The sequence below is a fragment of the Phascolarctos cinereus genome, unplaced genomic scaffold, assembly GCF_003287225.1.
Source record: "Phascolarctos cinereus isolate Bilbo 61053 unplaced genomic scaffold, phaCin_HiC Scaffold_2;HRSCAF=192, whole genome shotgun sequence".
NCBI classification, from domain to species: domain Eukaryota; kingdom Metazoa; phylum Chordata; class Mammalia; order Diprotodontia; family Phascolarctidae; genus Phascolarctos; species Phascolarctos cinereus.
The window spans coordinates 329,052,715-329,073,591 of NW_027555625.1; the positions used below are offsets into that span (position 1 = coordinate 329,052,715).

The 20,877-nt window shown below is 50.3% G+C and overlaps 2 protein-coding genes across 3 annotated transcripts in view; one reads left to right on the forward strand and one right to left on the reverse strand.

Annotated features, from left to right (window-relative positions):
• Positions 1 to 2,450: 2,450 nt before the first annotated feature.
• On the forward strand, positions 2,451 to 5,337 carry LTC4S (leukotriene C4 synthase). The gene is made up of 5 exons (XM_020998735.2): positions 2,451 to 2,562; positions 3,888 to 3,987; positions 4,544 to 4,614; positions 4,868 to 4,949; positions 5,040 to 5,337. The coding sequence occupies exons 1-5, from the start codon at positions 2,496 to 2,498 to the stop codon at positions 5,179 to 5,181; spliced, it is 462 nt and encodes a 153-aa protein (XP_020854394.1). The 5' UTR covers positions 2,451 to 2,495; the 3' UTR covers positions 5,182 to 5,337.
• MGAT4B (alpha-1,3-mannosyl-glycoprotein 4-beta-N-acetylglucosaminyltransferase B) overlaps positions 5,305 to 20,877 on the reverse strand; it is a 58,870-nt gene continuing 43,297 nt past the window's right edge. Inside the window, exons 5-15 of one of the 2 annotated variants that reach the window (XM_078150278.1) lie at positions 20,609 to 20,655; positions 18,211 to 18,324; positions 17,880 to 17,955; positions 17,390 to 17,504; positions 15,479 to 15,609; positions 13,994 to 14,098; positions 7,451 to 7,644; positions 7,068 to 7,146; positions 6,844 to 6,931; positions 6,264 to 6,376; positions 5,305 to 6,113 (exon numbers count right to left, since the gene is read on the reverse strand). In XM_078150278.1, the coding sequence (XP_078006404.1) occupies positions 6,090 to 6,113; positions 6,264 to 6,376; positions 6,844 to 6,931; positions 7,068 to 7,146; positions 7,451 to 7,644; positions 13,994 to 14,098; positions 15,479 to 15,609; positions 17,390 to 17,504; positions 17,880 to 17,955; positions 18,211 to 18,324; positions 20,609 to 20,655 (1,086 nt within the window). In that variant the 3' untranslated portion in view covers positions 5,305 to 6,089. Of the gene's footprint in view, positions 6,114 to 6,263; positions 6,377 to 6,843; positions 6,932 to 7,067; positions 7,147 to 7,450; positions 7,645 to 13,993; positions 14,102 to 15,478; positions 15,610 to 17,389; positions 17,505 to 17,879; positions 17,956 to 18,210; positions 18,325 to 20,608; positions 20,656 to 20,877 lie in introns of both variants that reach the window. The other variant, XM_020998734.2, reaches the window with a different exon arrangement.

The following is a 20,877-nucleotide window of genomic DNA, read 5'->3' on the forward strand; positions in this document are numbered from 1 at the left end:
ATGTCCTTGCTGGGCAGGGGTGTTTAAAATTAAGTTTATCAATCTTTTTAAAGATAAGGAATAATTAGGGGCAGCTAGACCTGGAGTCAGGAGGACCTGAATTCAAATCCAGCCTCAGACACTGGACACGAGCTGTGCGACCCTGGGCAAGTCACTTAAAATAAAAGATACCCCATTAGTAAGTGTGCCCCATCTCCAGAGCAAGGGTAGTAAAAGTGGGTAACAGATAGACCCTGGACTTGGGAGTCAGAGCCCTGGGCTGAAGGGACAGATAGACTCTATGCTAGCTTCTACTTTACCTCTCCTGGCTTCAGGTGCCCAATTTGAAAAATGAGGATAATACCACTTGCACTGTCTACACCACAGCTGTGGTGAGAATCAAAGGGCACAGACAAAGGTGTTGGTAAAAATGTAAGGCAACAGACACATTCAAGCTATCATCATTTTATATGCTCAATATACTTTTAATATACATTTAATATACTAGAACCAGTTAAAGAGTACTCTGGCTTCAAAAATTAGTGCTACATTCTGGAAAGCAAACCCAACGAGGCCCCCAGACTATTGAACTGGGCCTACCCTCGGAGCCACAGAAATACCACCACCAGGCCCGTTTAGTCTGGCCCTGTAGCCTTTCCAAGTTAAATAGTTTACCGTCAGTGCAGTAGCTGACCTTGATGAATCATTTCTGTTTGACTTGTCTTAGGAAGATTCTGAAGATCACCTGGCAAGATAAGGTGCTGGACACTGAGGTCCTTTCTCAAATTGTACTGCAGGGAGGGCACCTCCCATGGGCTGGCCACATCTTTCAAATGCCAAGCATGCATTTGCTAAAAGACTATTTTATTCGCACAAGGCAAGCCTCACACGGAGGTCAGAAGTGACATGAGGACACTCTCAAAGGTCTCTCTAAAGAGCTTTGGAATCACTTGTGTGACATGGGAGACACTGGCACAGGACCACCCCGCAAGGCCTGCAGTAGCTCGAAAGAAGCGTGAGATGTGCAAATATAGAGCCATTTCCCCTCCAAATGTTCACATGGACTATTTGTGCTTGACCTGTGGCAGAGCCTTCCAAGCTCATATCGGTCTCATATCCACAGTCGGACGGATGCACACTGTACCTTGACCCCAACACAGTGACATCATTTGAGTCTTCTTCGAGCACTAAGGACAGCCACCCTCCAGGCCCAGACTCCCAAAGAGATCTAAGAAAGAGAACATGTTTTAGAGAAGCACCCCATCAACTGGGGTATGGCGGAACAAGTTATGTGTGAGGGTGTACTATTGTGCTATGAGACATGCATGGTGAAGGAGATGGCTTCAGAGAAACCTTAGATGTGTATAAATCAGTGCAGAGCAGACCAGGAGAACGATTTATCTAATGACAACAACGCTGGAACGATGAGCAACTTTGAGACTTCAGAAGTCTGACCAGCCACAGCATGCTGCCTGTCTCCTGTTAGAGAGCTGAAAGACTGAAGAGAGCAAAATAAAACGCAGTTTTTTTGGGCGTGGCAAATGTGGGAATTTATTTTGCTTGCTTTTTTTTGTTTTGTTTTGCATGCTTGTAAAGGTTTTTGTCGTTCTTGCTTTCCTAATGGGAAAAAGGGAAAGTGGAAGGGAGAAAGTATCGATCTGAAAATAAAATAAAATTGAACTGAAAAAAAAAAAAGATAAGGGATAATTGAGCACTTTTGGTATTTGTTCACTGCATACCTGGCCCCAGCATGTAACACAGTGCCTGGCACTTAGGTTCTTAACAACTGTTTGCTGATGGGCTGATCGACAGCCCCCTGCCCCAAGGAGTTTGACCGACTGTTCATCCCAGAAGCCTTCTAGAAGGAGGCAGGTCTTCCAGGGCTGAGTGTGGGATGAGGGAATGGGGTACTGCACTGCTCTCTTCCCTGGTTTAGTAGCTTTCTTATCTGTAGTGAAGGATTCCCCCTCTCCCTGATGGGAACTTGGATCTTCTTGATTTGCTGTTAGGCGGCTCCTTCAAAAAAGTCTTGGGCCTTGTCTGTTTGGGGTCTGTCACCTAGAGGCAGTGTCCAGGCAGAGGTAAAAGTTGGAGGGCTAGGAAGCTCTGGGAGGGGCAATCATAGTCTGAGGATGGGGAGGGGAATGGCCCGGCGTGTGGGCTGAGACAGGGCTCAATCCAATAAAGTCTCTGTAAAGTGCATCCTCTGAGAGCCCTCTGCTTGGAGTCGGAGCCAGGCTGTGAGTGGGAGGGTGTGGAGCTGGAACTGAATCCCAACATCTGTGCTCCCTCAAATCTCTCTGCCAGGACGGGCTCCCCAGCAGAGAGGCGGGGAAGGGGGGTTCCTCTAAGGGAGATAGGAGGGGGAGGAAGGGACCGGAGTGGTTAGTTCCATGATGAAATGGATGCTGGGGGTGGAGAGCAGAGGCAGTGGGTGGAGCCCCACTGGCCCTTAAGAGCCGGCTGCCAAGGGGATAGCAAAGCACTGGCCTCCCCCGCTGCAGTCATCAGGCATCATGCATGGGGTACGTGAGGAGGTGGCCATGCTAGCGGCGGTCACCCTCTTTGGAGTCCTACTACAAGGTAAGGCTCAGACCCACGCCCTGCCCTAAGGTACAGCTCAGCTTCCTGGGAGTCCAGGGAGGTTTCTGCTGTAGCAAGCTGATGCCCCCAGACCTCAGGACCATCATGGTGAGGGGAGCCCCCCAGAAGCCTAGCAGGAGAGGAGGGTTCCAGTCTTTGGGAAGGGTTGGGGATGAGGCTGCAGCCAGATGACTTGGGATGGGGTTAGGGGGTGTGGAGCTATCTGGACAGAGACACATGGAGACTTTAGTCTGATTCAGTTCCCCTTTTAGATATGAAGCCCCCATTCGGAACCTCCAAGTCTGGGGCCATGGGGGGCAGGGGAGCAGCAAAGGAAGGATGGTCCCCAGAATAGTGTTGGGGCAGGATGGCAGACATCTCTGCCCCTGGGGCTTGGGCTGGCTTTATTTTTTGTTTTCTTGGGGGTGGGGGAAAGGGCAGCTGGTCCAGAGACCTGATTTCATTGTTAGAGGGAATTCCTGGTGAGGAAACCACCAACTCAGATGGGCCACTCTTCTGCGATTTTCTTGAGACCTTAGGTGACTTACCACTGTGTCAGAGGCAGGATTTGAACCCAGATATTCCTGATTCAGTCCAGCCCTCTATCTCCTATGCCATTAGTGATTAGTGAGGATGTTTCTAAATGCACCCAAAGGAGATGAACCTTCAATTTTGCAAGGAATTCCAGAGCAAGGAGCGACCTCAGATGGCTTCTAGTGGGACTCCTTACAGTGGAGGGAATCAGGAATCCCCTCTCCAGCCCCAGACTGAAATCCAGATTGTAGATACATCTCCAAAAGCGGCATGTTTCAGGTGCCCCAGCCTCAGCAAGTACTCCTCCAGGATTTGACTAAATTTTGCAAACCAAATGAAAGACAACAAAGTCCAAAGACTCCTGGGCTGACCTGTACGATGTGCGTGTGTGTGTGTGTGTGTGTGTGTGTGTGTGTGTGTGTGTGTGTGTGTGTGTGTGTGGTCAGGTGGGTGCTTAGAGATCCTCAGGGAGAGTCACTCATTTTAGGAAGTTCTCCATGTCAGCCTGGAGGCGGGGGGATGGGAGAGGTGACCTCACTCCAAGGGAGCATCTGATTGAATTCATAAAGAACAGCCCCCATTTCTGTATCACTCTGTAAGCTTTTCTTGAGAAAGCACAAGTCCTGTATAACCCATTTCACAAGGAGAAGTTAAATGACATCTCTAGTAGAGAAAGGCCTAGAGTCATAGTTCCCTTCTTCACTGCACTAAGTATTGGTGATGACGCCAAGGGCTCTGTCAGGCCCGGCGAGGCAGGGAAAACTGATCAATTCTCTTCCTCTCCTCCTCAGCCTACTTCTCCTGGCAAGTGATCACAGCGAGGAGGAGATTCAGGGTTGCACCCCCAGCCACCACTGGGCCCCCAGAGTTTGAGAGGGTCTTCCGAGCTCAGTAAGGACCTGAGATGTGCGCCCAGGGCCTTGGATAGGAACAGGGAAGATGTCCAAGAATCATTCCAAGTCCCTGGCTCATCCTGTCCTGGGAACTCTGTGTGCCTGGCCTTCAAGGTCTGAAGGAACATGTGTCATAGAGCTATCTATGCCACTGTCCCCGGCCCTACCCCTTTTAATGTCTAGACACCCTGTCCTGACACACTCGTCCCTCCCTGCTCAGGGTGTAGGAGGAAGCCTTGGAGTTGACCCTTCCCCACCCCTACTTCTCAGCCCCAAGAGAAAGGCCACCAACGGTAGAAATTGGCAAACCAGGGTAAAACAATGCCCCCATGCCTCTTGGCCCAGAATTCGTGCCTCTAATACCCTGAGAGTCTGTTTCCATCCTCCCAGCTTCCCCTTTGCAAGGAGTGACAGCTCCTTCCTGAGTCCCCTTCACTTCCGCAGCAGAGACCTAGGGTGGGGAGAGGGGGTCTTCGGTGGGAGGTGAAAGGAGAGCTCAGCTCTGCCTCTCTTCATCTTCCTTCTTTCCCCATTCCCCCAACCTCCCACTACAGGGCAAACTGCACAGAGTACTTCCCACTGTTCCTGGCCGTCCTCTGGGTCGCTGGCATCTTCTTCCATCAAGGTATCAGGACCTGGGGCACCGGGTGTAGACTGAGAGCCAAGCCCTCCCCCCATGCCAGTGCTCATGCCACAGAAGGCATTCCTTGTCACCAGGCCCTCCAGTGTGTGTGCCACAGATCCCGAGAGGATGCTGCTGGCTACCCCACAGCTTTATGCATGAGGATTCATGCACAGAGGCATGCCACTGTGTGCCTCCCCCCCCCCCCCCCCGTCTTCCAGGGGCCTCAAAAGCTGTTACTCTTTCTCTGGAAAAGGTGTAGCAGCTGCCTGTGGCCTACTCTACTTGGGTGCCCGTTACAGATACTTCCATGGCTATGCTGTGTCGGCCCAGGGGAGGTGAGCAAGAACTTGGGGTGGGGTGGGGGGAGAAGGCAGGGCTGGAGGGGTACATTCTCTTGTTGATCTTCACCCCCTCAACCTCCACAGACTGGGCCCCCTCTACTTCGGTGCCCGGGTCCTCTGGCTGCTGGTAGCTCTGTCTGCATTGGGCCTGGCCTTCCACTTTCTTCCAGCCTCCCTGAAGACGCCCCTCCTGAGGAGGCTGCAGTGGCTGGTTGTGATGGGGTAGGAAGTGGGGTGGGACCCCATGAAGGGAACAGAAGGTATAGGCTAAGGGGGCTCTGGCACCGTGGAGAAATACAAAGACCTGGGGTCCCTAGAGAGGGGGGTGTGATGCAGACTCCCCCCAAGGTTTGAAACGGAATTAAACTTTTATTACAATTCACGCTTTATATAATTATATATCGACATACGTGAAAAAATCAAATGTATCCAATAATAAAAAAACACAGCACATTAGAGTAGTATGATGCATTCCAGTGTACGGCCGCCTAAGCCCAGAGAGGCCCCCAGTTCCACCAGCGCACAGCCAAGGGCCAGGGCTGGGCAGCACCTTAGGAAAGGCGTGTCCCCTGGGATCCCTGGCCCTCATCATGCCCGGCCAGGGGGGCCCAGGCACCCTGACCCCCAGCTCCTTGGCCCCATCGTGAAGAAGGGATGAAGGGCAGGTATCCTCAGCTGCCCCAGGGCCCCATCTGTCTGGCCCAGCCAGGCCCAGCCCAGCCCAGCCCAGCCCAAGGAGATAGCACCAGCTCCCTAGGACTGGAGACCCCTGTGGGGCCTGCCCACATCAGGCTGGTGGGCAGAGTGGGGAATGTGGAGTAAAGGCCAAAGATGGCCTCAGGGCCATGGGGTTTGTCTTCTCCTCCAGGAGCCCTCACTCCCACCAGCCCCATGTGTGCCTTGGGGCCCTCAGTTCCACTTTACTGTAGGCTTTGGAGGAAAGGTGGCCCCCTAGAGACCACCCTAGTCCCCCCCTTTGCCCCCAGGGCTGTCTTTGGTCCTGTCACCTCCAGATCTTGTACCCTGCTGGGCTCTGGAGCAAGGGCACAGGCTCCCCACAGGATGATGGGGGAGACACTGGGGCGGGATGGGGCTTAGCAGCCTGAAAACTCCGCTCCCTTCACCCTTCAATGCTTAGTCAGCCTTTTTCAGGAAAATCTGAAAAAACAGAGCAGGTAAGGGTCAGGGGTGGTACCTCAGAAGGATACAAACTCTTCAGACTCGGTGATGTCAGATGGGACCCTCACCTCCCAAAGCCCCACAACTTGTAGAACAGAATGAGAGGGAGTGCCTTCAAGGCCCTCTTACCTCACTCAGGATGACCCACACTGGGGAGTCAGTCTGTATTGACAACCGCACAGCTTCCAGGGGCCCAAAGGCTGGGTCTACTTCACCCTCAGCCACACCCTTGGAGAAGGAACCTGGAGGGATGGAGAGGCACCTCATAGATATCCTAAGACCCCCCCCAACCCTACCCAGTCAAAAGGGGCCCAGCTGAGGGCAGTGAGCAGAGAGAACCTGGCCCCAAAAGGCGGACATCTAGCCCTTCCCCACAATAAAATGGATAATAATAGTGAGCATGTATATAATAATGTGAAGTCAGCAAAGCACTTTACAAATATCTCATCTGATCCTCACAACCCTGGTGGAGGGGTAGAGTGTGCTATTATTCTTCCCATTTTACAGATGAGGAAACTGAGGCAGACAGCAGTGAAGTGGCTTGCCCAGGGTCACACAGCTAGTAAATATCTGAGGCTGGATTTGAATTCAGGTCCTTCTTATTCAGGTCCAGTGCTCCATCCACTGCTGTCTAAGTGAAACAGACGGGGTGCTCGCTATCCTTGAGTTTTTGCCCCCATGCTCAACTTCCTGGCTTGGACCTACTCACCAATCTGGAGGTAGCCATCTGGGGTCCTGGGATACCTGAGTGCGGCCCCTCGGCCCTCCTGCAGGGCCTCCTTGTCCGACTGTGGGTTCTAGGGGACAAAGGGCCAGAGCAGCTGGTCATCACGGATGGGCCGGGGAGACAGGCAGGGGCAAAAGGAAGTGAATGTTCTTTGGGTCCATTATCGAGCAACCCCTCCCACCTGCCTTCGGGGCCAAGCTACTCACGTCGAAGGGCAGCACCTCCACCGTGGTGTTGAACAGCTTGTCCTGTGGGTGCTCAATGTTTCCACTTCGGAAGAAAAACCTGTTTGACAGAGACTCACGTTGTTTGTAAAGCCAAAGGCACACACAGAGAGATGGAGAGACAGAGAGACAGAGAAAAGGAGACAGATGGAGAGACGGAGGTACACACAAAAAGACAGAAAGAGGCGCAAAGAGAGACAGAGAGGAGAGACAGGGGAAAGCCTCTCTCTCCCAGCTCCCAGGCCAGTCTCATTATGACAGAGTCCAGGGTTTGGTTCCTGGTGGGGACAGAGGCCCAGTAAATGCGACTGGAGATGATGGTGATAAGTCCCTCCCCCTAGGTCGGGTGGGTAGGGAGCACTGACCGCTCGAGGCGCAGTGGCTGGAAGAATCTGAAGCGGATGAAGTCTCCAGCTATGGGCGTGAAGGCCCAGAAGAAGTCTTCTCGCAGATAGGCCTTCTCCAAGGTGAAATGCTGGTACGTCTTGAGGCTAGTGCTGACCTCAGCAGGGGGGTTCATGTGTTCCTTTCTCAGGGCATGTTTGCCAAAATCCTTGTCCTGGACACAAGCACAAGCATCGGGGGAGGGAGGCACGCAGGGAATGAGAGTCATGCCAGACTTACAACTAGCAAAAAGCCTCAGCACAGAAGGACCTCCCTGGGGCCGGGGTGGCAGGGGGTTAGGGCTCATCTCTCTGGGCCCGGCCACCCCGGCCATCTCCACCACTCTGGCCTAACAGCGTCCGTGAAGTGTCTGGAGAGGCTGGGGCCTCCCTCATACTAAGTGGACACCTCTCGGAAACCGCTGACCCTTCTCCCTCAGAAGCTCTGATACAGTCACAGCCCCTACCCAAGAGGCTGGTCCTGAAAGCTCAGGGATGACCTCAAAGGATCCTTTAGTCCATCCAATCAACAAGCATTTATCCATCATCCACTCTGTGCTAGGCACTGCACTAGATTCTAAGGAGACAGAGGCAAAAGTAAGACCTTCCTCTTGCCCTCAAGGAGCTTACCATTATATGTACAGATGAGAAAAACAACAGGGTAGTTACAAAATGATCATGTGGCAGAGGAGGGAATCAGGAAAAGCCTCCTGAGAGATGTCTGCCCATTCCCAGGTTTCTTTGCAGAGGTGTGGAATACTGAGGGTTACATTTTTTTTTTATGTTCTGATTGGTTTGACTGGATTTTTCCTCCTTTTTTGGGGAGGCAATTGGGGTTAAGTGACTTGCCCAGGGTCACACAGCCAAATGTCTGAGGCCGGATTTGAACTCAGGCCCTCCTGACTCCAGGGCTGGTGCTCTATCCACTGCACCACCTAGCTGCCCCTCTCTCATTTTTTAATTTAAATTCTTTGTTATTAAAGATGCCTTTTTGGGAAGGGAGAGGAGGGAGAATACAAATGGAGCCGCAGACGGTATAAAGCTTGAGGCTAGAGGTTCCAAGAAATTAAAGAGAGATGGGTGCCCTGAGTATGGGGAATGGCCTGTGCAAAAGTGTGGACAGGAGAGATGGGATCTTCTGTACGGAGAACGTCAAGAAGGCCCGTCTGGCTTGAGCCGCACTCTGAGGAAGAAGCATGTAGCATCAGTCTGAGGAGAGGGGCTGAACCTAGACTGCGAAGGCTTTGAATGCCTGAGAAAAGTACCCTAGCTGTAATGAAGAGAACTTCCAGAATAAGAAGCGACACGGTCACACTGGAGCTTTGGGAATATCAATATGGCCCTGTGCAGAGGGCGGATTACAGATGGGAGAGGCTCGATGGAGGGAGGCCAGGGCCACGTCGTTCTGGCAAGAGCCGATCTCAGGAGCTTGGGCGCTGACTCACACCCCGGCTCAGCTGGCCGTGGTCCTGCTGATACCCGGGGGGCCGTTCTCACCTGAAACTGCGCGCTCACTCCTGGGCTAGTAGCACCTCGCTGTTCACCTACCCCTGGCTGTCCCCTTCAGTGTGGCGCAGCTCTTGCTCCTACCAGGGAAACGTCAGGACTTGCAATTCGGTGCAGATGAACAGATACCAAGCTGCCATTCTGACCAGGCAACAGCACATTCAATCCCAGGCTGCTGCTGGGCCCAAGAATTCATGCAAAAGACCCAAAATGAGGTTTTATTCATCTGTCTCCCTTGTGAGGGCTCTGGACAGGGGACCACTGCTTTATACCCATTATTGAGTACTGATGCTCTCAAAAATACAGAATGTATCTCTGACCAAAAGCAGCTAGATGGTGTAGTGAATAAAGTACTGGACACAGAGTCAAGAAGTCATGCGTTCAAATCCTGCCTCAGAGCCTTATTAGCTGAGTGACCCTGAACAAGTCGTTTAGCTGGTGTGCCTAAGTTTCCTCATTTCTAAAATGGAGATAATAATAATAAAGTTGTTGTGAGGATGAAATGAGGTTTTGGCTTTTTGCAAACCTTAAAGCGCTATATAAGTGCTGGTCGTTATGACGATGACAACGTTGCAGGATCATAGTTAAGAGCAGAAGGAACCTTAGAAGCTATTTAGTCCAGGCCTACCATTTTACTGGTGGGGAAACGAAGGCACAGAGAGATGAATGACTTGCCCAAGGTAGTCAGCAGCTGAATCAAGATTTAAACCCAGATTCTCTCACTCTACATTCAGGCTTCAGATTTCTGAAAGGTCATAAACCCCCGTACGCACCTCAGGGGCAAAAGAGAGGAGGGGTTCCTTATGTGTCCATCTTGATCATTCCCAGGAGCAGCCGCTTAGCATCGTGGGAAGAGCACCGACGCCGGAATTCTGCCTCTCACTCACTTGCATTGCGACCACAAAAGAGTCATTCACTTCTTGGGGCCTCAGTTTCCTGAGATGGTCAGACTAGCTGACTTTTCAGCTCTAAATCTGTGTGATCCCGGGACCTGACACCTCCTGTCCCCAGAGACTGCCTGGCTAACTCGCACATCCAGCACCGATCATGAGCACCGGTTCCATCTCAGGTGGAATGATGGACCTCAGATTTCCCATGAGTGTAATTGTTGGGCAGTCCTTTTCTCCCACGGCAACCAGATGAATGCACAAAGGTCAGTGCTGCATCTCCTGTCACTTACCGTGATCCCTTCTTCACTCTGCTCTCAGATGAAGAGATGGCCCCTGTCTTTACCAAGGCCCAACCCCTCTAGGTGTACCCCTGATCCCACTGCCTCCTGACTTTTCCAGTAGTTAGTTTGCTCATACTAGCATCCCCTCTCTCTCTCTCATTTTCAATCTCTCCCTGTCTATTGGCTCTTTCTATGCTGCCTACAAACACACCCATGTCTCTTCCATCCTTAAAAAACCCTCACTTGACATGACCTTCCCCATTAGCTATTGTCTCCTATCTCCTTTCCCTTCTGCAGCTAAATGTCTCTCCTGACATCCTGTGACCCAGCAATGCTAGCCTACTTGTAGTTCCTTGACCACGAAACCTCCATCTCCCACTTCCATTTCTGGCTCTTCCCGTTGGATTCTGGAAGTCCAACAGACCTTTGACAGGGTCTAAACTATGACTGCCCAAATCCGGCGCTGCCTGGGGCCCAAATGACCCTTTGTTGTAAATGCATAGTCTTGGTGAGGGAAGGTCAACAAAGGTCCTCAGGCCTCAGTGTTCCTCTAAGCTCATTGTTGATGAAGTCCTCTACCTCTCCTGGGGAATGGAGCTGCTACCCATCCAAGTGGCCCTGAAGTCTGGCGCTACCAGCTGAAGGACAATATTCTGAGTGACCAAACGGTCCAGAAGCAGAACCCATTGCAAAGTAAAGAAAACCTAGCCACAGGGACCAAGTCTGGGGCTCTTTTCTTGGTCCTGTTTGACTTTCATTGCCAGTAGACTCCATCCCCAGGACTGACAAGCCAGAATTCCTGGTAGTGCCCACACTCTCCTACTTGCTATGCTACCCAACCATGGCACCCTAAGACCCTACCAGGCCCCTGTGTTATCCATCCTGCCCCTCATCTTGACCTCAGTTCTACAGTGACACCACCACATGATTTACAAAAGCTGCTAACAATTGCTGAGGACTTCTGACGGTCCCAGGAACACCATGAGTGTCTAGGATGAGGAAAGGGAGTAGTCCTGTTGTTCTCGACTATCGTATTCAGTTCCAGGGGCCACATCTTAAGGACCCTGACACAGTGGACTACATCCGAGGGGAGAGGAGGACTAGGATGCTGAGTGGACTAGAGACCGTACTATACAAGAATCAGGTGAAGAAAATGAGGATCTTTAGCTTGGAAAAGAGAAGACTTTAGCAGGAAAAGAGGATAGCTTTTCAGTATTTGAAGGGCTGTCACAGACTTGTTCGGTCTGGTTCCAAAAGGCACAAAAAATACCACTGGGGAAAAAAAAAGTACCATTGGTAAGAAGCTACAAAGTCAATTTTCACTTCAATAATGAATAAAAAAGGCCCAATGACTAGTACTGTCCCAAAATGGAATTCATGCCCATGGGAGGTAATGAGTTCCCCATCAACAGTGATCTTCAAATGGAAGCTGGATGGCCCTTTGGCAGGAGGTTGTAGTGGGATTCTTTGCTCAGGAATGAGGTGAATTAGAATTCAGAGGCATCAAACTCACAGCCCTCAAAGTGTTGCCCCAACCAGATTAAAAAGCAATTGAGAAATGTTTAACAAAATACATAAAAATATAATATGATATAGGTAATGTTAATTTGTGGTTTTCTAAGTCAACATGTGGCCAGCGGGGATCCATTTCTATCTGAGTTTGACATCCTCAGGACTGGATGAATTTCAAGGATGACGTGCTAACATTCATGACCAATCGTGAAACCCATGTGAGTGACTAAACCAGAAACGAGAGGAGAAATGGTCACCCAGACTTAGACACCGCCGCCTCCACCCCAAGACCACTACACCTACTCCCACTGTTCTTAAGAGGTTCCATCCCATATGTCAGCAAACTTGCGGCAGCTACATAGAAAGTCTGGGGTTGAGGGCAATGGGTATTTTTTCCTCACTGTAAGCCAATGTAATGCCAGAAGCAGACTCAGTCACTCTCATTTCCCTTCTTGAGAAAGACTGGGGAAAGGGGTGTGGATGAGATCGATGAACCCCCTCTTGAAAGAATTCCCAGCCAGAGGGTCTGGATGGCCATCCTCTGGGCAGTCTTGAGGGACAGACAGGCAAGCCAACCTCAGTCCCTTTCTTTGCTTAAAAAAAATTACCAATACAGTTTGTTGACACAACACACACTTCCCAACAAACACCTGAACATTACCCAGAAAAGTCAGTGTATCAATTATTAACACAAAGGAGGGAGGGGTCCTTTAACTGAGTGCTTTCCTGACACTGACCACTGTATCCAAGGTTTGCTGCCTCTCCACATCAACTTCATTTATTTACAATATCACAGTGCATATCCTTTCTTCATGTATGTGCATGACTTCATACCAGTCTTTCTCAGTTTCTCTGAATGCTTTATTTTCATTTTTCTTTATAGCACAAAATATTTCATTACCTTCCAAAATTTATTCATCCACATTCTCTAATCACTGTGTGCATTTTCGGGGGCTTTTTGTTATCACAAATTGTGCAGCCAGGATCTGTTTGCACACGTGGGTCTTTTCCTGCTGTCAGTAATTCCCTTGGTGTGTGTACTGCTCTGGAAGTAGACTCTCTGGGTCAAAGGGTATGAGCTTTTCTTGCATGTTTTCCAATTGCTTTCAAGAACAGTAAAGCCTATTCACAGTTCCACCAGCAGAGAATGAGCCTGCCTGTCTCCTCGAAGCCTTTCCCACAATGAGGTTTCCCATCTTCGTTAGCCTGATGGGTGTTTGCATACAAGGTCAAGGCTGTTTTTCCTTTTCAGTTCCTTGTCCTGAATACCATACCTTGTTAGCTCAGCTAGTGCTCCTGGGTACTTGTGTCCACATTCCTTTCCTCTCCTTCCACCGGGGGTAGGACAGGCCCTGGACCTAGTACTTTTCCCATGAGAGTTAACTGAAGATGACTGGAAAGGGTACAGAGAACCAGGCGGTGCTCACAGCCCCTGCCAGACAAGATGTCCCAGGTGCAGTGGGTCCAAAGGCAGGGACAGGAGGGGGACTCTGCAAGGCACGGATGTGGAAGGGGGGCCAGCTTCAGCCCTGCCTAGCCCTGGCCCCGGGACTATTTATGTTATTCTTTCTTGAATCCCAGGAAAAATCTCAGGGACCAACTAGTCTCACCTATTCATGCTATAGTTAGGAAAACTAAAACCCAGAGGGGGAAGGCAATTGCCCAAGGTCACATAGCTATCCAGGATTAGAGATGGAATCTCCTGTGTCTTCTGACTCTACTACTTTCTCCTCTTTGGAGCCTGCATTTAAAGTGGGCAAGAGACCACATTAGAAGGTAGGACACAAGGTAAATGCTTGTTGAATGAACACATCAATGAAGTGCCCTTGGCCTTCAGTGCTGTGCCACAGGGAAACCCTGAAGTCTCTGCAAGGAAACGTCCCCCTGTGACTTATGAATCTGGAAGGTTCACACAGTCAGCCTCTCCATCCTCTCTGCCACCAGGCTTAAACAGGCCTTCCTTTCCACCTGCCCAGGCCACTGCAATAGCCTGCTTAGGAGGTAGATCTTCCCACCCCCACTTTCTCTCCCCTCTAATTTACTTCTCACCCCACTGCCAGATTAATCTTTCAAATATATAATTCAATTCAAATTCAAAAATCTTCAGGGGCTCTCCATTGCTTACTGAATCAAGTTCAGGACCCCCTTTACCTGGCATTCAAGGCCCCCGCAATGCGGTGCCACCCTATCTTTTCAGCTTATCATACTCTATGTTCTGACAAAACTGGACTACTTTCTGTCCCCTGCACACACTGGGTCTTCCTACCTCTAGGCCAAATGGATGGAATAAAGGGGTGGAAGGGAAGAGGCATCATGGAAGGAAGGCAGAGATATACCTTGAGTTTCTGGATCTTCCCAGCCAGGGAGGAGTGGGTGCCCACATGCTGGAAAAGCGAGGGTTTGAAGCGGATCCGAAGATTGGCCTTCTGTCGATCACAGTGCTTCTGGACAGACAGAGAGGGAAAGTTAACCTCAGCCAGGAGAGGGAGTCAGAGAGATGGCACATACACAGAGATGGGCTAGGCTGGGCTGGCAGGGGGACAGAGATGGAAGGAGGGGCTGGATAAAAACAGAATAGGCAGACATAGGTGGTGGTGGTGGTGGTGGTAGTGGAGGTGGTAGCAAGCAGTAGTAGTAGTAACTGACATTTCTATAGAGATTTAAAGCTTATAAAACACCTTACACATATGGCATTTGACCCTCTCAACAGCTCTCTGAAGTAGGTTTAACAGATATTATTGTCCCCATTTTTAAGATGAGAAAACTAAGTCTTTGCCTAGGCTCACACAGCTTGTCAATGTCAGAAGCAGGATCTGAAACCCCCTGGTCTTCCTGACTCCCAGTCCACAGTTCTATCCATTAAGCCAAACTGCCCCTTGAAAAGTATGGGGAGTAGGCTAGATATGTAGTTAAACAGACCAAGGGGTGGGTGATGAGGACAATAGGCCATGTGGACAGACAGAGCAGCTGGACAGCACATGGAATGGGCAAGTGGACAGACAGATAAGGCAGAGAGGGACAGTTGGAAAGAAGAGGTGGCTGAGGAGGAGACAGACAGAGTAGGTGGACACACACATGGGAAAAACAGACAGAAAAGACAGATCAACAGGAAGGCAAGTTACACAGACAGACCAGGCAAACAGATCAATGGGGTGGGTGGACAGAACTGAAGGTTACTGCCAGCCAGAGCGGAACTAAGATAACCCTCCAGCTGCCCCTCCCAGCTGTCTCTGTACACACCGTCCCCACCGTTGGGGGTGACCAATGTTTCCCACAGGTCAATCTGGCTTTGGGAAAACCTGACCCACCCCTTGGTCCTGGGATGGCAAAGAGGCCTGGGAAAATGCCAGCCCGGGCTTCTTCACCTTCCAACGTGACCCTTGATTTACTAAAGGCAGGGAACTGGTCCAGGCACTGGGCCATGCATGTCTGCCCAGGGCCCCTGGTCCATGATTACTTAGGAATTCCGGAGAACGTATATAACACAAGCCCTTTGCTAACATGCCTTGGCTCAAGGTTCATGTGGCAAGCACCAGTGGGGACTGTATTACAGAGATTAATTAGCCCAGGCCTCGTGTTCCACCAGGTAGGACAGCCTGGGCTACACGAACTCCTCTGTAAAATGGGGATGATAACAGAGCCTATCTTTCAGGGATTGTTGTGAGAATCAAATGAGATAGCTTTTGTCAAGTTTAAAGCACTATGTAAATCCTAGCTGTTATGAACTCATGCCCACAGACAAGAGGATGGAGGTTGATGCCAAGTAGGCCTGCCCCTGGCAGAGGGGAGGGCGTGCCCAATCTGCAGCTCCTCTTACTCACCGCATCCTTCTCAGGGTTGCAGACCTTCACCCACAGGATGTGGTCCAGAAGCCAGTCAATCGGCTTGTCCCGGTAGAACATAAGGATGAACTCCACAATCAGGCTCAGGTCCAGAGACTTGAACATCTTCCCTGAAGAGACACCAACAGGGCCGGAGCCGGGTGAGGGACAGAAAGGATGCCAAGGTGCCTCCACCTTGCCCCGCAGACCAGGTCAAGGGGTAACAGGTGGAGTTAAAGAGAGGCAAAAATCAAGGTTTGTGTAAGGAAAGACTTCCTAGGATTGTACTGGTCTAAGAGTAGAACAGGCTGCCTCTGGAGGTCGTGGGTTCCTCCTTTCTGGAGCTCTTCAGGCAAAGGTTGAATGACCACTGATTGGGAGCCTCTTAGGTTGGTGGGGTGGCCTCTGAAATTCCTTCCAATTCTGCAGTTCTGTGATCTGAAGGGCCAAGTGTGGGGCTGGGCCAGGCAAGGCAGGGCTCGGGGCCATCTCCTCCTGACCACCTGTCCTGGGGTTTTGTGGAAAGAGGGGCAGTGTCACCCCGGAAGTGAATCTGTGGAGGGGGCTGGCATCAGGGAAGGGAAGGAATTCTAGAACTTACTATGTGCTAAGTGCATTAAAATATTATCTCATTTGATCCTCGTTACCTTATTATCTCATTATCTCTTATCTTATTATCTTATTATCCCTTATATTACATTGCTGTTCTTCAGTCATTCAGTAGTGTCCGACTCTTCCTGACCCTGTGGACCATAGCACGTCAATGCTATCCATGGGGTTTTCTTGGCAAAGATACTGGAGTCATTTGCCACTTCCTTCTCCAAAGGATAATATACATTATATTATGTTATTCCTTATCTCTTATTATTCTTACAGCTGAGGAAACTGAGGCAGACAAGTTAAGTGACTTGTCCAGAGTCATACAGCTAGTGAATGTCTAAGGCCAGATTTAAGCTCTATCCACTACACCAGCAGCTGCCTCTGCATTTCTGTATATACACACTGTCTCCCCTGGTAGAATGTAAGCACTCTGAGGACAGGGACTGTTTCGTTTTTGTCCTTGTATCCCCAGCAGGTAGAACAGTGTCTGGCAGTTAATTAATTGTTGTTGTTGAGTCATTTTCAATTGCATCTGACTCTTTGTGACCCTTTTTGGGGTTTTCTTGGCAAAGCTACTGGAGTGGTTTGCCATTTCTTCTCGAGCTCATTTTACAGACGAGGAAACTGAGGCAAACAGGGTTAAGTGACTTGTCACTCTGCTGTCCCTGTGTACTTAACTGTCTTACTAAACTATGAGCTCCTGGACGTGTGCTTATAGACCCTGGCTGGCCCAGGACAAAGGTATGTCACGCAAACGTGTTAAATTTGTTATGTCTCCACGGACAGGATTTGTGTGCCGATCCCTGGGACTGTCTGTGAAGAGATGGGGTTTGACTGTTTTTCTGGGCAGGTCCAGGGACTTCATGTGAAACACGCAGCTGGGCACAGTAGAGAATCAGGAGCAAAGGATCACAGAGCTAGAGAGGCCATCTAGACCAACCTCTTCATTTAACAGAAAAGGAAAGTGGGGGCCTAAGGATGTTTAATGACTTGCCCAGCATGGAACAGATATAAATGACAGAGCTGAGATTTGAACTCAGGAGCTTAGACTCCAAATCTAGCCCTCTTTTCATTGCACTATGGAAATCAGGAAGAAGAAGAGGAAAGACGGAAAAAGGAAAAAGAGGAAGAGCAGACCTGGAGGAAAAGAAGAAAGGAAGAAGAGAAAGAGGAGGAGGAGAAAGAGGAGAAGGGGGCCACTCAGTGCTGACCAGTCAACAGCCTTGGCATGGACAAATGGGAGAAGCTGAGAACAGCATTGTGGCAAGATGATGTAGGGTACAACAGGGCAGGGGCACGTGCGCTCATTACCAATGAAACCAAGCTGGGAGAATTCCAGAATCATCCACTCCTCCGAGGGTTGCTGTAGAGCAAAATTCTTCATGGTGCTTAGGTAGTTGGGTTTGGCCACAATATCATCTTCCAACTGCCAGAGGTGAGGGGAGGGAGGCTCAGAACCTAACCCCCACCCGCCCCCCACCCCAGTCCCCTTCATGATGAGAGAGAATAAGGATGTATGGTGTGTGAGTGGGGGAGGTGAGGGGATGTCAGGCTTCTCATTTCCTGACCCCTGGCTCTGCCCCCACCCTGCCCAGGGACCATACTGGGGTTCCCATGCTGCCTCCCCAGTGGCAGGCTAGAAACAAGGTCACTTTCCACCCCTGCCATTCCCCAGAACCTGAGCCCCTGTCCAGCATCTCCCTGGAAATCCCTTCCCTTCCACACTCAACCCCAAGTGGATACAAAGAAGTGAAAGTACTCCCCCTCCCCTGCCCTCCACCCAGCTCTCCCGGGCGCTGACCTGGACATAGTACATGCCCTTGGCCTGTGCGTACATCATCAAGAAACAGTAGTCCAGGTTCTGCTTGGTTCTCCACCTAGGGGAGAGGGATCTGGTCAGGGGCCTGGACCCTCACTCCCAGCAGGGGCCAAACCTGATCTGGGTAATCCTGTGATGGGGGATCTGTGTCTTGGGTTTACCAGGAGGGAGAGGGATGTCTGATTTGGGCTCAGGGTCAGCTCAGGTCCCTGCTGGGATCCCCAGGATGGACTTATCCCCATGCTATGGATAGGGAAAGCCAAGGCACATGTAGAGGAATGGTGGCGGGGGCCAGGTGGTTTGCACTGGTTACCTGACTCTTTCCTTGGGGTCTCCAAAGGACTCTCGGAGTCGGGAAAAGTCAGGATAAAAGTGTGGAGAAGGAGAGATGACTTCTAGGAGGCCAGAATGGATTTCAGTGGGGAACCTGGCAAGGGAACGAGGGAGGCAGGGAATGATCACAGATCAGGAACTGAAGGGAAGCTCAGAAGCCTTCTGGTCCAGCCCCTCCATTTTACAATAAGGAAACTGAGCCCCAAGGAGGCTAGGTGACTTGCTCAAAGTCACACAGGTAGTAAGGGGCAATGGCAGGACTTGAACCCGGTTCCTCTGATTTCCTACTGTACTCCACTGAGAAGCAGGTTGAGTAAAACAGGATGGGGATACAGTGATCAGGAAGGATCTCTGCTCTGTGCTCCCCCACCCAGATGTTAATTATCAGCCTGGTCCCAGAGAAGAAGAGGGTCCTAGAGGGAAGAAGAGGCAGCAACCGGGGTACGAAGCCTCCTGGAGGAAGCTCTAGTTCCGTGTCGGCCTCAGCAGGGAGATCCTGGCAGACATCCCATTACCTCCTCTCCCTCTCAGAAAAGCACCAGAAGTCCTGGGATTCCCAGACCCAACGGGCGGAGGTGGTGGGCAAGTGCCCCAGTGGTGCTGGCTAAGACACAAGAGAGCAAGGATTCTTCCTCCTAATCTACCCGTCCTGTGCAGAGGCAGCCAGAAACAAGGCTGGTCTTTGTGGGCGACCAGGACGTGAATGTGGGATGGGAGGATGGCAGGGGGTCATGAGGAGCTGAGCAGGAACAACAGGACCCCTTACCTACACTAAATCAGAAGCCCAGGTTGGGGTGCCTGGAAAGGTGAAGCCAGGCAGTTTCCTCTAGCTCGGCACCACCACACCATGCCCTGAGGCTTTGGCCTGGCAGGAGGAGGCCTGACCCCAAGGGACAGCCCTGCAGACAGGCTGGGCGTTGCTCCCACTTCTACCACATTTCTCATGGAAAGGCAATCATAAAGGAGCAGACCCAGTTACCTGCGGACACCTTAAACCTCGGGCCCAGCCTTATTTACCTTTCAAGGCTGCCAGGATCAGGCAAGAAAGCTGATGTGAAAAGTACTTTGGAAAGGAAAGGAGGCTGTGCTATAATCACACCCTGAAAAACAAAGGAGGGTTTGTGTGTGTGTGTGTGTGTGTGTGTGTGTGTGTGTGTGTGTGTGTGTGTGTGTGTGTGCGCACGTGCACATACACAGGTGTGGAACACTGAATGCATTGTCAGATTTTTAAAAATGTATTTATTAATTTTGTTGATTTTTTTCTTCCTCTTTTTCTTTTAAAAAATTATGTTATATAGGATGGTTTCTGGGAGGGGAAGAAATACAGGTGGAAATTTAGGCAATGTAGAAACAGAAGATATCAATAAAAATCTATCCAAAAAAAGAAATGATGGAACTCAAAATCTTATAAAAGTGATGTTGAAAAAAAAAAAGATTTTTTTAAAATTGAAAAAAATGGTGGATTTTTAAAAATAAGGGTGATGGGGCAGCTAGGTGGTGCAGTGGATAGCGTGCCAACCCTGGAGTCAGGAGGTCTTGAGTTCAAATTCAGCCTCAGACACTGGACACTTACTAGCTGTTTGACTCTGGGCAGGTCACTTAATGCTGACTGCCTCACAAAAAATAAATCAATAAAAATAAATAAGGGTGATATTTCTCCCTGAAGTTCATTTACCAATATCACATTAATATTCGTGGAATTTTTGAGTGTGAAGCCTGGTCCATGAAAAGTCTAATATTATTGAAAGTTTGAATATTTCTCAAGTTATTTGACTGTATTTAACTAACTCTGAATATGAAACTTCTTAATAACGATAAAAAAAGAAATGAAAATGAAGGAGAGAAGGATGGAGGGAAGCTAAGGCTGAGATGGCTCTGGTCGTCTCTCTTAGAGTCCTAAAGGTGAACCACACTTCCTTCCCTGGGCCTAGCCTAGTCCTACACTGGAGGGGAAGGGGAGACAAGGGACAGGGGTGCGGGACTAGGGGGGCAACCAATCAACATCTAGGTCATTTTGTAGCTGGGTCTTCTCTGGCCCTCATGATATTTTTTTTCAAGGTATCTTTGAACATTTCTATTTTTCAGTTGGCCAGACTTCTGTTCTTACAGACTCTTGTCACCCAGTCTTTCTCTGTCTTGGTGCCTAACTACTGATACCTCAGGACAAGGCGTGTGCTCTTGACCTCACATTGAAGTCTGCCCCCAAGCTTGGCTCAAGCCCAGCCCCAGGGGTCTTTATGCAGCCCCAAAGCTGCAGCTGGAAAGGACTGAGTTCTCAGAGCCCTGGGAAGGAAAAGAGAATCTGAGGGTCCCAGCCAGGGCTATCCCCTGTGGCCCTCCCCCACCCCCAGGTGGACCAAGGGGTAGTCACTACTCACAAGGCTTTGATGTTCTCGGCCACCCCCATCGTGTACTGGGTATCTGTCTGTGGATGAAAACCAAGCAGTCTGAGTTCTGCACCCTTCTCCCCGAGTCTGTGGGACCCCCATAGTGCCTGGAAGAGCAGGCCACCCAGAACTATCGGCCTCATCAGTACAGGCGTCCTTCCTCTGCCACCCCCTCCCCCACCCTGCCACCCCGCTCCCCTTCCTACCAACACAGTTGCAAGAAATTTAAACTAAATTTTTAAATTTTGTTCGGGAAAGAA

What these genes read in the sequence shown, in the direction of transcription:
- LTC4S (XM_020998735.2), top strand. Translation starts at nt 2,496, where the DNA reads ATGCATGGGGTACGTGAGGAGGTGGCCATGCTAGCGGCGGTCACCCTC. An exon ending in CTTTGGAGTCCTACTACAAG is followed by an intron (nt 2,563 to 3,887) that starts GTAAGGCTCAGA and finishes TCTCCTCCTCAG; the next exon opens with CCTACTTCTCCTGGCAAGTG. An exon ending in GCTGTGTCGGCCCAGGGGAG is followed by an intron (nt 4,950 to 5,039) that starts GTGAGCAAGAAC and finishes CAACCTCCACAG; the next exon opens with ACTGGGCCCCCTCTACTTCG.